The sequence below is a fragment of the Notechis scutatus genome, chromosome Z (assembly GCF_049901735.1).
Source record: "Notechis scutatus isolate UNSWTSFEM ecotype Mainland chromosome Z, rNotScu1.2, whole genome shotgun sequence".
Classification (NCBI taxonomy): domain Eukaryota; kingdom Metazoa; phylum Chordata; class Lepidosauria; order Squamata; family Elapidae; genus Notechis; species Notechis scutatus.
Genome location: NC_142025.1, coordinates 93,669,555 through 93,685,809, shown reverse-complemented (window position 1 = coordinate 93,685,809; position 16,255 = coordinate 93,669,555). Strand labels below are relative to the sequence as shown.

The window sequence follows — 16,255 nt, the reverse complement described above, 5'->3', positions numbered from 1 at the left end:
ACTCAAACTTCTAGACCTAGAAAACCTAGAACTACGCCGCCTTTGGTCCGATCTAAGTATAGTATATAAAATCATACATTGCAATGTCCTACATGTCAATGAATACTTCAGCTTCAATCATAACAATGCAAGAGCAAACAATAGATACAAACTCAAGGTTAATCACACCAGACTTAATTGCAGGAAATACGACTTCAGCAACAGAGTGGTCAATGTCTGGAATACTCTACCTGACTCTGTGGTTTCTTCCCCAAACCCAAAAACTTTAATCTTAGACTTTCTACTATTGACCTCACCCCTTTCCTAAGAGGTCTGTAGGGGGCGTGCATAAGCGCACCAACGTGCCTACTGTCCCTGTCCTATTGTTTCTTTTTTATTTTTATCCATTTCATGTATTCATAACTATGTTTATCCTTACACCTATTATCTTGTAAGCGATTGATAAATCAAATAAATTTTAAAAAAATAATAGAACAGAATAACAGAGTTAGAAGGGACCTTGGAGGTCTTCTAGTTCAATTCTCTGCCCAGGGAGGAAACCCTATATCATTTCAGACAAATGGTTGTCCAATCTCTATCAGGCCGGAAGGTGAAAGGAGGAGAAAAAAATGTATAGCAATAATGGCAGGAGAAAATGTTAGCAGACAGTGATGAAAAACCCAGTCAGAACAGAACATTGCCCTCAAAAGACACTGTGGCCTGGTCACACTACCTCTAATCCAGCAGCAATTGTGCACATTTAAAGATGGTGGCTGGAAAAGATGACTGGGAAGTGACAGGAGAAGTGACAGGAGAAAGTAGGTTTTGCTTACATACTTGTTTGGTAAGGGAAAGTGCATTTCAAGGTAGCTGCTATGTTATTTTCTTCGGGCATAGGCAAATATTTAACTCCTCTACATCCCTCACTATGTCAAAATAACTAAGAATCCCTTTTGTAAAATCAAGGTTAGGAAATGCAGGGAGCCAAATCAATACCCACCTAAACAAATCCACTGTTTTTCCTCACCCCAGGACAAAAGAGTGCTTAGAGACTCATTTGCGCAACTTGCTATTGAACACATTTTCCTGTACAGTGTTATTTAGTCTTCACAGAAATCCATAGTATCTATTACAGCAGAGTCTTTAAAAAAAGGTCCCAGGAAGTAAATCAGAAACATGAATTTGACTTTCCACACTGGATTCAATGCAGGAATTCAAATAAAATAATTCCCTATAGATTTAGTGAGCATATCCACTTCTCTAGGAATTTATTTCTGCAGCCAAACACTTCAACTGTTTGAGTTTCTTTCCTAACATCCAAATGGAATCTGCCTTCCTATAACTTCAGGCCATTATTTGGTTTCTCACATTCTGGAACAATACAGAACAAAACTATATATTTTCTTGATATATTCTCCTCCTTGAGCAAAGGGGCTGGACTAGAAGACCTCCAATGTCCCTTCCAGCTCTATTCTGATTGATTCTGATTGACTGATGATGCCCCATTAGTTGAGGAATATCATCAAAATGTGCCCTCCCCAAATAAATATCATCCAGCTCCACTTGTTTCCATTTGGAATTTTGAAAAGATGGGTGTTTTTTAAAAACAAACAAACAAACCACTAATTAGCTGGTTGTGGGCAGTTAGAACAGCGCAGAGGTGGTATTCAGCAGGTTCTGACCAGTTCTGGAGAACCAGTAGCGGAAATTTTGAGTAATTCGAAGAACCGGCAAATACCACCTCTGACTGGAGATTTTACAGTATCTTTCCCCTGCCACCCCCACAGAACTGGTAGTAAAAAAATTTGAATCCCACCACTGGAACAGTGGTTTTATCTAGATGAGTTTCAATTATTCTTTTAAAGCCAAACTTTAAATTGGGAAGGCATACAACATTAGAGAGTTCTAAACTCTTGTGTACCTAGCATGCATGATTTGCTCCCATATGGATATTTAGAAGTAACAGTCGTAGAACCCTAGTCCTTTCTAACTTTTCTATGTTTTTTTCCCTCTGTTGCAGCAGCAGCAGCCAATCATTGTCCAACCATGAACCCGACACACCTCTAACCAGGTCAATAGGGAGCCCTTCCTCTGTTGAATCCCTGACAGGGTGTTATGTTCCGTCCAACAGCTCTGGTTCTTCCTACCACAGAGCCACATGCTCCCAGAAAGAGAATTCTTCTCTAACTCAGCCATACCAGAAGGGACAAGCCGACACCTACACCCACTCTCTTTTATCTGTTACAAATCCCCCACTCCCAATCCCTATAGTGCTCATCAATGGTCTCCCAGAAGAGAGTGAGACAGCTATGAAGCTTTCCAGGGGCTACTCCAGTTCCTTCAAAGATAAGATGCCTAAGACCAATTCAAGCAGTTTTTCAGGAGTTAATGATTTAAACAATTCCTATTCTGACAATTCAAGTTTCTCCGCTTCATCTCTGGAAGGTAAGTTGTTCCATCCCTATGACTGAAAGTTCACATCTTTCTTTATTTCCAATTGGGCTGCAAAAGAATCCTTTATTTTAAAAATTGGGAAGGCATACAACTTTTTGCAAAAAAACGACCTTCCCCAGGTCATGTAATATGTGGTTGACACAATCTGAATTGCAATTCCTTCCCCAGCTGACATGGATGTTGGTAAGAATTCGGGAAGCTGAGGCCCACACATCTAAAAAGTACCAATCTAGAGGATGTGTGAAATAAAATTTCCCTGCTGTGAGAAGTAGAGGAAGTAATCCAAACTAAAAAATGGCAGTGTGCCTGCTCATGCAAAAATCAGGGAATAAGGTCAATCTGTATATTATCCAAGCAAAGCATCTGTACAATCAGCCTGGTAAAGTTTCCTAAATTGACCACATTTTCCCTATTTGTTAATTCACTGCCCTTCCTTTTCCTCGCCTGTCAGCCTTTTGAAGTATTTCTAGAAACTTAGTGAGGGGAAAAAGTACAAATTAAGAGGAAGTAAATTCATTTCAGCGCACCCTTTTTCCTTATATCTTCCATCTGACAATCAGTTTGAGAAGGAAGCTAGGGGGGAATACTAGTATGAGAAATGGACTTCCCTTGCTTTCTCATTCTCATACATGCTTCTCTCTGCTACCCTCTGAACAATATCACCTCAGTCAAAGAGAAAGGAGTAGTTGCAGACTGGTTATGTCTGCATCCTCTTTCCAAAAAGTAGGACTATCAGAAAAACAAAGTAGCTGATCAGGGACATCCAATCAATAATTCATCTAGAATGGCATATTGTTGCTTAACAGAACCAGATGTTCTAAGAACATGTAGTCACTGTGTTAATATTAAATCCTGACATGTAATGTTGGGGTTTTGAATGTTTGCTAGGAAATCTAATTAAATAGTGTTTACTTTTGAGAGAGAGGTGGCCGGTACAAAATCCAGCAGCTGGGTCCAAAACAGCAACATTGATTTAAAATTCTGGCATGCGATTTGAGGAGATTCTGTTTAGGGATTCATTAGAGTCCCTGAATATAAAAATTGTGTATTTAGCTATCACAACTAAGCAGTCTCTTTTAAAATTAGTTTTGTCACCATGCAAAAGAAATAACTTTTCTAGCCTTATAAAAGTCCAATGTGATAACTACCCTCTGAACATCCACAAAGGGTGTCCCCCCAAAAACTCTCTCAAAATGAAAGCTATAATGAAGTGAGGGAAGCAATATTACATGCAACGTATGTAAACATAGAATGTGGCTTTCATTATATATTCATTGAAGCATCTTGATTATTTTTAACCCCTTTCCCAGATACCATTGCCTTAATTGCAAAAGAAAATCAAAGGAATTTCAATTAAGTCATTTCTAACTTGCTGTCTGGATTTCAATAAACCTAGGATCACTGGGAACTTGAAAGGAATTTGGATCTCTTCCACTATATCAGTGTGACCCATCCATTTCAGTATTTGTAATCTGAAACGGATGGACAACATTGGGATAATCTCTTTTTCCTCTCGAGCTTGCCTTCATTTATTTTATAAAACCTCCCTAAAAATTTTTAAAAAACCCTCTATGATGAAAAAAAAAGAAAATTTCTGATTTTTCTAATCACTTTTTGTCGTGTCCGTCGCAAGGAATGAGACTCGGAGCCAGTGACTTAGTTCAGCTCATTTATTGATTCCCGAGATCGGCTCGGCTCCGAAAGAAAAGCGGGCTTTTTATTCTTTGGCGCGCGACGGCCAATGGCACGCTTTGAATCTCCCGCGATTAGTTTCCACCAATCGCGGGAGATTCGCGCGCGGCCAATCAGTGCGGCTCACTCGGCCAATCAGCTCGCCATGCGTCTCGACCAATCGCTGTGCGGTTCTACAAGAATGGTAATGACCGTACAGAACACCCCTCCCCTCTTGGTAGGGTCCTACGTAACGTAGTCCCGTAAGTAGGCGGGGCTACTTACTTGTCTACTTGACCTGCGCAGGTTAGTTGGTGCTTGGCTCCCGGCCGGTTCGGTCGGGTTCTGTGTTGCTCCTTGTCCTGTTGATGGAGCCGTCTGGAAGGCTGGGCCGGGCCTTTCGTCGCAGCTCCCTCCCGGTCTACCCGGGCTGGTAGAGTTGCGGTTGCTGCTCCCGCCTGGTCTTTCCAGGCTGGTTGGGCTGGCCTGGCTGCTTCTTCCTGGTGAGATGTCGAGCTGGCTGTATGCTGGTGAGTATTCCTGGTTTCTTTCTAGTGGGGTTTGGTCTTTTGGGCCTTCCCTCCCCTCTTGGTTTGTGTTGGGGGGGTTCCCTTCTGTGTTTGTTTCAGTTTGCGTGTCGGTTGTGTTTCCTGTGGCTGTTCTAGACCTTAACTGGTCGATGTGTCGTTTCCATGCTCGTCCGTCGGTTGTCTGTAAATGGTACGAGCGGGGGCCTGTCACTTGGGTTACGGTTGCTGGTACTCAGAGTGGGTCTCCGGTGAGGTTTTTTGCGTATACCGCGTCACCTGTTTTAAAGGTTCGGTCTTTGCTTGAGGAGTTTGGGGGTTTTTCAGGGTTGTATGTGGGGTGCAGTCTGTCGCGTGGGGACCTTAATTTTCTCCCCATCAGTAGTTCTGCCGGGCTTTTATTCTTCGGCCTGGGGGCTTCCTTGATTGCTCTGATTTTTTCCTCGGTTGGGTGAATTCCGTGCCGATCTAAGAGGTACCCCAGGAACTCGACCCTCTCGGTGTGTAATTGGCATTTTTCTTTTTAACCTTCAGCCCCGCATTTTTGAATTTTGTTAGGACCTCCCTCAGGCGACCCTCTAGCTCTTTTGGTTGGTTGCCGACACCAGTACGTCATCAAGTAGGGCACCACCCCTTGATTCCTTGCAGGAGTCTCTCCATGAGGCTCTGGAATATTCCTGGGGCCACGCTGACTCCAAACTGGAGTCTCTTACAGCGGAAAGCCCCCGGTGGGTTACTATGGTTTGCGCCTCGGCCGTTTCTGCGTCCGACCGGTAGCTGCTGATAGGCTTGTGCCAGGTCAAGCTTCGCAAAGACCTTGCTTCCCCCCAGTGAGCATAGGAGGTGCTGCACTACTGGGACGGGGTAGGCGCTTTGCTGCAAGGCGCAATTGAGGGTGGCCTTATAGTCCCCACAGATTCTCACCGACCCATCGGGCTTAACGGGGGTGACTATGGGGGTCTCCCACCGGGCATGGTCGATTGGCTCGAGGACCCCTTGTCTGATGAGCTTGTCTATTTGCTCATCGATCTTTGGCCGGAGTGCGAATGGTACTCGCCGCGGTTTCAGGCGAATTGGGGGAACGCTGGGGTCTAGGCTGAACGAAATAGGGGGCCCTCGGTACTTGCCTAGGGTGCCATCGAACACTTCCTGAAAGTCCCTCGCGAGTTGTTCCTCCCAGTCGGCCTCCCCGATGTGGTCGATGCCCGTTACCTCGATTCCGAGCGGCACGAACCACTGCAGTCCCAAAAGGCTAGGGCGGTCTCGGTCCACGATCATCAGGGGAAGCCTTGCTGTTCGCCCCTTGAAGGTTACCTCGAACTGGCCTGTTCCGACTACCGGTATGCGATTCCCTTGGTAGTCCTTGAGGATTAGGCTCTGGCTTTCCAGCCCTCCTCTGTGGATGGCAGGCACCAGGCGCTTGATTTCCCGCCATGCAACCATGGAACGGTAGGACCCGGAGTCCACTTCCATCTTGCATGGCTCGCCCTCGATGCCCACCTCCACATATACTTTCCGGGCGTCTGTGCTGGAGGAGTGGCCGATGACGACTGTCTGGTGGGTTTCCTCTCTCCGCCTGTTCCCGCCGTCTCGTCGGCCCCATCCATCTTGGCTCCATCGGTTTTCGGCTTGGCGGTCTCTGGGCCTGGGGGTGCTGTCTCGTCTCCGGTTGTTGTCGTCTCGCCGCCGGGGCTGTAGTTCTTCTTGAGTCAGCAGACTCGGGCGATGTGGCCTCTCTTGTCGCAGTGCCGGCATATTGCATCGAAGAATCGGCCCTCTGATCGAGGGTGGTCGCCTCCGCACCCAGCGCACGGTTGCCCCGACTTACGACTCCGTCGATCGTGCCGGTCTCGGTCCGCCTGGAGCCGATGCACGTCCTCTTCTCTGTCTGTGGTGTCGGAGGCGGAGTCGAGGTCGCCATGGTGTGTGGTGGTCTCTCAGCGGCTTGCTTCGGGGCGCGTCTCGGTTGCTGTGCCTGCCTCGGTGGTCACATTTCGGTCCCCGGTGTCGGGCCTCTGCATTCGGGCCGCTGACTTCTGGGTCGCCTCGGCTGTGGTGGCGTCTGCGAGGACGTCGGCGAGGGCGATGTCGCCTTTTGCCATCAACCGGCTCTGGAGGACTGGATCTCTGAGTCCCAGGACGATGCAGTCTCGGAGTGCCTCGTCCATGTCCGTGAAGCCACACATGCCTCCGAGATTCCGCAGGTCGGCCACGAAATCGCCGATGCTCTCGCCCGCTCGCTGGTCTCGTCGATAGAAGTCGTGCCGCCGGATAAGGGTGGGCACGTCGGGGGCATAGTGGTTCCGGAGCAATGGCTCGAGATCGGCCCAGTCCATTGTTTTTACGTCCTCTGATTTCGCGAGGGCTTTTGCCATTTTAAACACTGCAGGCCCGCAGTGCGTGAGGAAGACAACTCTTTTCTTCTGCCCGGTTGCATCCTTTAGATTGCTATTTTCGAGGAACATCAGGAATCGGTCGGTGTACGATTCCCAATCCTCAGTAGCCGGGTTAAAGGGTGCGGGCGGTGCGATGCTGGCCATCTCGTTGGTCTCGTTTCCTCAGGACACGTGCACGATGGGGATCAGTTTTGGCATCCCATCCTCGTCGCCAGTGTCATGTCCGTCGCAAGGAATGAGACTTGGAGCCAGTGACTTAGTTCAGCTCATTTATTGATTCCTGAGATTGTCTCGGCTCCGAAAGAAAAGCGGCGGCTTTTATTCTTTGGCCGTGGCGGCCGCGGCCAATGGCACCGCTTTGAATCTCCCGCGATTAGTTTTCACCAATCGCGGGAGATTCGCGGCGGGCCAATCAGTGCGGCTCACTCGGCCAATCAGCTCGCTGTGCGTCTCGACCAATCGCTGCGTGGTTCTACAAGAATGGTAATGACCGTACAGAACACTTTTCCTTAAACTTTTTTTTAAAAACTTAGATATATGTATGACTTTTTTTTAATGCAGGGTATTCCAAAGAAGCCCAGACAACTATGAAGTTTGTGATGGACACCTCTAAATATTGGTTCAAACCCAGCATCACAAGAGACCAAGGTAATCTAAAGAGCAGCAGGCAACAATATACAAAATGAAGGAAAGGCAAGAAAGCTAAACGACTAAGAATGTGACCTGATTCAGATACAGAGATAAATATGATTGTTACATGAATGCATTGCATGAGCTGATATCTCTCAGAAAGGAGTTGTATTAGTTTTTATGGATTCATGGTGTTGTACAGCTTTTTAATACATATTATTCCCCTTGGAAAGCACGCTAGAAATACTTCCAAGATCCATTTCAGAAAAAAAGAAGTTGCTGGCAGCTCTATTAAAGGCTTCGTTTTACAGTATTGGACTGAACAATGCTACAGGCGTCTTATATCTTAACAAACATGCTTTGAGGGGGAAACAAAAAAAGGATAATTATTCTGTCCTTTCATGGCTGTGTTGTTAAATGATAACAACACAGGGATGTGTTGCTGGGATGGCCCATGGGATGGGATCCTTGGCATTTAATCCACAACTTCAAATCCAACAACCATCTTTTTACTTTACTTTCCCCCATAAGTGTGGTTAAAGTACAGCAACAGCATCTGTTGCTGTACCTAAACCACACCTTTATCTTCCTTCTAGGAGCACATCCATCAAGGCAGAAATTATAATTACAGGAGAGAAAAAAACAATAGAAGTCAGCTTCCCTGTGTTTTTTCTCCCTCTATTTTCATACTTTTTCAAGCCATTTTCTTAATGGGCAAAGTGAAGAAGATAGTGAGGAAAGAGTTATGCAACAAAAATAATTTCAGAGAAGTGTGTTTAAAAGAGGTTTCTTCAAGTATTTGGGCTACCAATAGACTACATTAGGAAAGTTGTGTACAAATGCTCCATATCAGTTGTTAACAAAATGCAGTATAGTTTTTAAATTGATCTATTAAAGTCTGTAAAAAAAAAAACTGAATCAAGTCCATATAGACACAGAAAGGAAAATGTATCAGATTTATATTGATTTCCATGTCCATTTTGAAGAAATGGTGACTTGCCAAAAAGGATAAAGGATAACAGATAATCAGAGTTGGAAGGAACCTTATAGGTCATCTAGTCCAACCCCACACCCAAGCAGGAGACCCTACACCATTTCTGACAAATGGCAGTCCAATCTCTTCTTGAAAGTCTCAAGTGATGGCGCTCCCACAACTTCCGAGGGCAAGCTGTTCCATTGGTTGATTGTTTCCACTGTCAGAAAGTTTCTCCTTATTTCCAGGTTAAATCTCTCCTTGTTCAGTTGCCATCCATTGTTCCTTATCTGGCCTACAGGTGGTTTAGAAAATAGCTTGACCCCTTCCTCTCTGTGGCAGCCCCTCAAATATTGGAAGACTGCTATCATGTCTCCTCTGGTCCTTCTCTTTACTAGACTAGCCAAGCTCAGTTCCTGCAACCATTTGTTGTATGTTTTAGCCTCCAGTCCCCTAATCATCCAGGTTGCTCTTTTCTGTACTTTTTCTAGAGTCTTAACATCTTTTTATAATGTGGTGACCAAAACTGGATGCAGTACTCTAGGTGTGGTCTTACTAAGGCTTTATAGAGTGGTATTAGTACCTCACTTGATCTCGATTGTACCCCTCTGTTAATGCAATTTAGGATTGCATTAGCTTTTCTGGCTTCTGCTGCACACTGCTGGCTCATATTTAGCTGGTTGTCCACTAAGACTCCAAGATCCCTCTCATAGTTACTGCTATTAAGCCTAGTTTCACCCAGTCTATATGTGTACTTTTGGTTTTTCTTGCCTAAGTGTAGGATTTTGTTTTTCTCTACATTGAATTTCATTTTTTTAGAAAAGGCCCAGTGTTCTAGTCTGTCAAGATCCACCTGGATCTTGAGCCTATCTTCTTGGGTGAGCCTATCTTCTTGGGTGATTTAATCCTTTCCCTCTCTTTCTCATTATGGGCATGGAAGCTTTTGGAAACGCAAATAAATGCTTGGAACATTAAAAAAAATTGGTAGAATTGTCTCTCAGTTATTTTTCCCTGCCTCAATTTACTATCTACCTATTTACCTACTTCCTTATGTTTTGAAACTCCAAACTTTGGGACAACTAATTTCTGTAGTAAGATGTAAGTTTCGGCCTTACATATACATATTTGCTGCATTCAAATTGAATTGATACCACTGCTCAAAATAATTATACAATTTGGCATCTACATTATTATTTGTAAAGCAAAGCTTCCTTGATAAAGACTGGTATCCAATCACACTCCCATGCTCTGGCATTTTAAGAGATGTTGTCTATATAGCTACTATTTTATCACAGCTATTGTTTAAGCTTTTATTGCACATTTTCATGATAAATAAGGCATTTAATGTGTTCTTTCAAGTAATTCCCACAACTTTATTTTGTGAGATGGACCCTATATGCAAAGGCAGCAGTATCAGGCTGTACCTGGGTAAGGAAATTTTTCCCAGATATGGGTCTGGTACTACTGGTTTTATATGTAGCTGGTTTATTCCTGTGGGTCTCTGAAAAGGAGAGCTTGCAAACTGATGAGCATAAAATAGATAAAGATGTGCAATGTTATTGAGGACAGGCAGTATTTTCTCCGTAGGACCTTCAAGCTGCTCAGTTATTTGAAATATAGAGCCTTTCTAGTCTTATCTCAGGTTGTGAAGAGCAAAGAGACTGAGCTGTATATCAAAACGCTGCCGATTCCAATCTGGCCTCTGTGTGGCCAAATGGCCTTAAGTAAGCTATTATCTTTCTCTGCAACATATGATCACAATATTGGTTTACTGTGAAGGTTGCCAGCTAAGTATGTGAAATGCTTTGAACACAAGAAACTCTGTTTGCAAAAGATACAAATGATTATTAATCTCTCTTTGTTATTTGATATGGTGACACTTTGTTCTTTGGGTGTATGTTTTAACAGCCATCCAACTGCTAACAGACGAACCACCGGGTACATTTATTATGAGGGACAGCACATCTTATCCTGGCTCATTTGGCTTAGCCCTGAAAGTCTTCAGCAACAAAGCAGGTACTCAGAATTCCTGCTCCAAACTGCAAAAAGGTGATAATAGAGAGGGGCCAACAGCTGCCTTTTCCTGCCTTGATGCTTTCCAGATGTATTTTACTATAAATTGTAGGATTCCCAAGCAATTGGCTGGAAAGCCTGGAAGTTGCAGCTCCAGCATATTTGGAGGGCACTGCGTTTAGAAAAGCTGCTCTGATGCCAAACTGTGCAGAAACCCCACTTAGGGGATTTTTTATTTAGTCTCCCACTTGCATGATCCCAGCCTGAATACTAACGAGACCTAAACAGGAAGGGGAAAATGGCAGACTCCCAAAATTTTGACAGTTGCAGTATTGGACAACAAGAGAGGCTATTGACTCTCACAGAGAGGCAGCACGTTCACTTCTCCTAAAGACTGATGATGTAACTGCAGCTAATGCAGAGAAGTTCTTTGCATGGCCAAAAGCTCCAAACTCATGGCTGTAGTTAATCATTCAACATATTGCTCACTACATGTTCCCAGTTGCCTCATGGCACACAGTTAAGGAAATTCTGCAAAAATGAAAAACAGAGCTCTATAATTGGTAGAGCACAGCATTTCCGTAAAAGCAAGCAATCATCATTACATGTTTTAGAAATCAAAGCTGAACAAATCTCAAGGTTTTTTTGTTCACACAGGAAAGCAATGGTGGGGGAAACCCCAGTGGGTAAACCAGCAGAGAAGTGAAAGAGGGGAGGACAGGTGACTGATGAGGCGTCCAAAAGAAAAGCAATAGAAAGTTGGCAAATGACCATATTCACAGTCTTTCTGAATCAAGGGCAGTGGGAAGTTCAAGTCAGAGCAAACTTTGCTTCTCACATTGGAAGCAACCTGCAAGATGTCGCAGGGGAAATGAAACAGAAACAAAGCAAACCTGGAGCCTGTCCATGCAAGGATTTCAGGGTAAAGTAGTTGCAAGCCAGGACAAGCAACCTTTCTGTGACTTCAGCATGGGTCAGCTTCGGGGAAGGGAATTCAGCTGAAGGGAAACATAAACTTCTCTATTAATTAACCATGTGTGCCCCAGTTGAGTTATGAAGCATAGAAGAGATGGGAGTTAATGATCATTGAAAGGAGCAGAGCAGAACGTTCCATATCATTCTGCACAACTTCAAGAGAGTTTCTCCAATTTAGCTCAAATAGGAAAATTTTGCTGAGTGGCGGAAATAATCTATTTAAAACAGAAGAGAGCAGTAAGAGATTGTAAATAATGTGAGCAAGTATTGCAACCTTTGTTTTAATGTTAAAAAAATTAATATTTATTTCTAGCATTTAAATTTTGCCCTTCAACATTCCTAGGTTTTGAAAGTTGGGAAAGGGTTTATCATTAAAAATACACTAGAGTAAAACTGTACCATGCCACATTGATGCCTTCTAAATATATTCAGCTATATTTCCCATTAGTCCTACCCAGCATGGCCATTGGGAATTGTGGAGTTTATATTCCAACCCATCTGAGGACTCTGTGCTGGAAAAGGCTGCAAAAAATGCACATGTCCTTGTACAAAAAGAGACGGGGGGGAACATAGGTTAAAGAATCTCTGCTCGTTTGCTTCTTCACAATTTTTTGGGGTGGTTTACATTGCATTTTCAGGCCAAAAAAATTTTTTTCTCTGTGATTATTGGATGAACTTTATAGAGGGCATTTTCTGTTGTTGTCATACACTGAAAAAGTTCATGATTGTGATAAAGGATCAGAGATCTCATTCTGGCCCCAAATTCTATCATTTGTGGTAAATTATCTTGTAATGTTTAGGACTCCAATTCATTAGCTTTCGTTTGAAATTCAATCCAATTCTCACATTACTGAATTTGCAATCACAAAATATGTCTTTAAATAGAGGATTTTAGGAACATGAGAGACTGTGCAACCCATTTCATAAGACATTGAGTTTAGTTTTTTAAAGTTTTAACTTTCACGTCTCTGGAAGAATTCCACTATGAGTCCATCACTGATTTATTATTCAGAAACACTTAGTTTCATGAGCTGAAACTGTTCTCAAAACAATTCTGCTTCTTCATCTGGTTTAGATTTATAATAAAGAATTTCCATAGAACTAAAAGATGATGATAACGGCATCAGAAAATCAGAAAAAAATATGTGTGTTATCTATTTCTGCATACAAAACTGGGTTCAGGAATTATATCTTCATTGTCACATATTGTATCTAATATTAAACATAAACAACACCAAAACCAGAATTAGAGTTGAATAAAGCCTTTAAAAATCCAATTTTAAAGCTCTTTGGAAAGCTTACAATGTAAGGTATTGATTTTTTTTCTAAGTTGCATTTCAGATTTCTTTGTTTTGTTTTAAAGGAGAAGATGCTGGTAACCACATTAGGCACTTCCTCATTGAGTCTTCTCCCAAAGGAGTGCATCTTAAGGGAACGGAAGAAGAACCCTATTTTGGTAAGATTGTTGGTCTAGTTGGTTTCAGCTACTTGTGCTTAAGCTGTGACTGTCTTATATTCATGCATACAGTTATTAGCTGGTGTTGCAGTTAGCTGAGTTTGAGGCAGTTGCATCTGTGTTGCTTTTTGCTCCTAAAAATGTGCCCTGCCCATCTGATTCAGCAAGGCAAAGGGAAAAGTTCCCCCTTTCCAATCATGTCCAACTCTAGGGGGCACTATTCATTTTCATTTCTTAGCGAGGGAGCAGCAGTCATGTGGCTAGCATGACTATATGCTGATGTGGATGGAACGCTGTTACTTTTCCAGTGAAGTGGTACCTATTTATCAACTTGCATGTACATGCTTTCAGACTGCTAGGTGGGACAAGCTACTGGAGCTCACACATCACACAGCACTTAGGTCTCAAACCTGGGCTGTCAGCTTTCCAGCTGACCAGTTCAGCATCTTTAACCTTTGAACCATCGTGCATCCCACCCCATTCAAAGACTCAGCATTCTATTTCAATTAAGTGGGACGGAGCATCTATGGAAAGTCATAAATGTGGCAGTCTTGGAAGACAGTGGACCTTTCACATGGTCTACAATCCTAGAACTAATAAGCAGAGAGACAGACTACCTTAGATAGCTAACCTTTTACTAGTAATGTTTTATGTGGAAGAACAGATAATCTTGTCCATCTCTTCATTTATCAGGAAGAGTGAATCTTACCATTTCAGATTGGATCTTTAATATTTAGCTGGCCTCACAAATCAGGTAGCTTCTTAAAAATCCTCCTGCAAGTTGATACCTATTTGGGAAGATATTTTCTAAAGCATCAGAAATGCACACACTGTGCCAATGATCTTTTCCTAATATTTATCAACCTTTCACTAATACATTGATTTTCCCTAATACATACATTTAAAAAAAGTATGGGCTTTTACAAAATTTAATAAATATATAGCGTTGAACAGAGTGCATTCTAATTTGCAATTAGATTTAGCAAGTGAATTTGCATCAAACTTTTTACCATTTTCATCCATCCATTATCATTCCATTCAAAGTAACAAGGAAGGGAGGAAGCATCCAAATCCAAACTACCACCACCTCAAGAATTCCCTTCTAGTCACTCCAATCCCCCACCCCATTTTTTCAGAAGACAAATGGGTCTGTTGGTCTCATGAACCTCCAGTTTCTTAACACTGCTACCCCAGTTGTTGATTACCTGAAAATTAAAAATTTAGGCATATAGTGTAGGGTTGTGAAGTAATAATGTGAAATATAGAGATGTTAAGAACACTTTGTACAAACCTCATCCATTTGTTCTTTATTACAGGGAGTCTCTCAGCATTTGTATATCAACACACCATTATGCCATTAGCACTACCCTGCAAATTGATCATTCCTAGCCAAGGTATGTTTAGAATCTTGGACCAAGAGTTCTTGCAATGATCAAAAGAATAATATACTGCAACACAAACTCTTACAAACCTTAGAGAGACCAGCTAACAACAATTCCTTTTTAAACCCAAATATATTTGCTAATGAATAAAACCCCAATGAAGAGGATAAGTAAACACGCATTAATGTATTAAAGCGAATTCTGCGTCATATTAGAATAGCAGATTTTCAGAGATCTTTCCAGGAAAGGATACAGTTATGCATCAGTACTTTAATTTAATATGTTTTGTAATGTGGTTGTAACTGGTGTGCTGTTATACCTATCTTAGCTTTCCTCAGTGATGAAAATCCTGTCCTTGGTTCAGAGGCTTCTCTCCTTTTGTCCCAGAAAGCTGCTGGTGAGTATAATGAGAGTATGCATTTTTCTTCAATTAACCAGACCATTTTATATCCTAAAGATTAAGGTAATAAATAATATCTTGCAGTTTGGTCTACGTTTTGCCTCCTTTCAGTGCTGTCACTTTTCTATGAAGATGCCACATTTTTCTACCTTTCAGACCACAATATCCTGTATCTACACAAAGATTTTTTTTTAACACGGTGATTGCATAATAGATTTTAATCCTCTGTGGTTTGTGTGTGTGTGGGGGAGAGAGAGAGAGAGAGAGAGAAAGACAGAAACAGAGGCAGAGGGGGAAGGGGTGGAGGGAGGGAGGAAGGAAGGAAGGAAGGAAGGAAGGAAGGAAGGAAGGAAGGAAGGAAGGAAGGAAGGAAGGAAGGAAGGAAGGAAGGAAGTAATTTTAGAAGTAGTTGTCAAGTCTGACTGATTTTGACTATGGCTTGGGGGTAGGCTTAAGAGAGGCATTTAGCCCATTCATCACTACTGACGGTCAAAGAGAGGCCTTCCAGGAAGATCAGCTAAGAAGCCTTCATCAGATACTGAAAAGCTGAACTACCAGATAAAATTCACTTGTTTCATTAGGTTCAGGGGATATTATAGCCCAGAAGCACATTTGAATATTATATATAATATATAGTAATATTATATATTCTCTGTCTATGCTATTTCATCACTGTCAACCTATAGCAACTTCTAGCATAGCTAGGGTTATTACCGAGTTAGTCTCACCCAGTTGTGGAGATCATTTGAAATGCTGTTCTGCTCAGCTTTCAATGGGACATGGTGAACAACCTGGAAGGCCAAAAGGGCGGTGATGAAGATACTTGGCAATGCCAGCTCAGAAGCACCAGAGTCTAAGCATGAGACAGGATCTTGTTACCAATTTCAGAGAATTGAATGGGAGGAGTGGGTGACTCTCCCATTTCACTGCAGAGGAAAATTGTCTCTGAGCTCATGGATCCAGCATTGCTTTGGCTTGCCAGGCCCCTTATCTGTTCAGGAACTGGTTGTTGCCAATTTAGATAGAGGGCACCAAGAAATCACTTTTGTTCTATCTCTGCAATTTTAATATAGAAATACCTTGGCTGGCAAAATTTTTGTTTTACTGGGTCCTCTTTTAATATAACATTCATCTCATGCCCATCTCATGAATGAGGCAACCTTAGGGCTACCTCACATGTTTTAGTGTTTTCTTCCAGCATCAAGGTGAGTAAAAATTGTTAAACTCTTATCATTCATTACTTAGTACCTCAGTACAGATAAGTCTTCAACATGACCACAATGGGGCCCAAAATTTATGTTGCTAAGTGAGACATTTGTTAACTTAGTTTTGCCCCATTTTACGACCTTTCTTATCATAGTTGTTAAGTGAATCATTGCAGTTATTAAGTTACTAACAC

At 42.5% G+C, this 16,255-nt stretch overlaps 1 protein-coding gene across 2 annotated transcripts in view; it reads left to right on the top strand.

Annotated features, from left to right (window-relative positions):
• The window catches only part of TNS4 (tensin 4), a 41,110-nt gene that overhangs the window by 12,385 nt on the left and 12,470 nt on the right, over positions 1-16,255 (top strand). The window contains exons 4-9 of one of the 2 annotated variants that reach the window (XM_087947983.1): positions 2,000-2,424; positions 7,589-7,675; positions 10,539-10,646; positions 12,982-13,074; positions 14,391-14,468; positions 14,785-14,853. In XM_087947983.1, the coding sequence (XP_087804109.1) occupies positions 2,000-2,424; positions 7,589-7,675; positions 10,539-10,646; positions 12,982-13,074; positions 14,391-14,468; positions 14,785-14,853 (860 nt within the window). Of the gene's footprint in view, positions 1-1,999; positions 2,425-7,588; positions 7,676-10,538; positions 10,680-12,981; positions 13,075-14,390; positions 14,469-14,784; positions 14,854-16,255 lie in introns of both variants that reach the window. The other variant, XM_087947981.1, reaches the window with a different exon arrangement.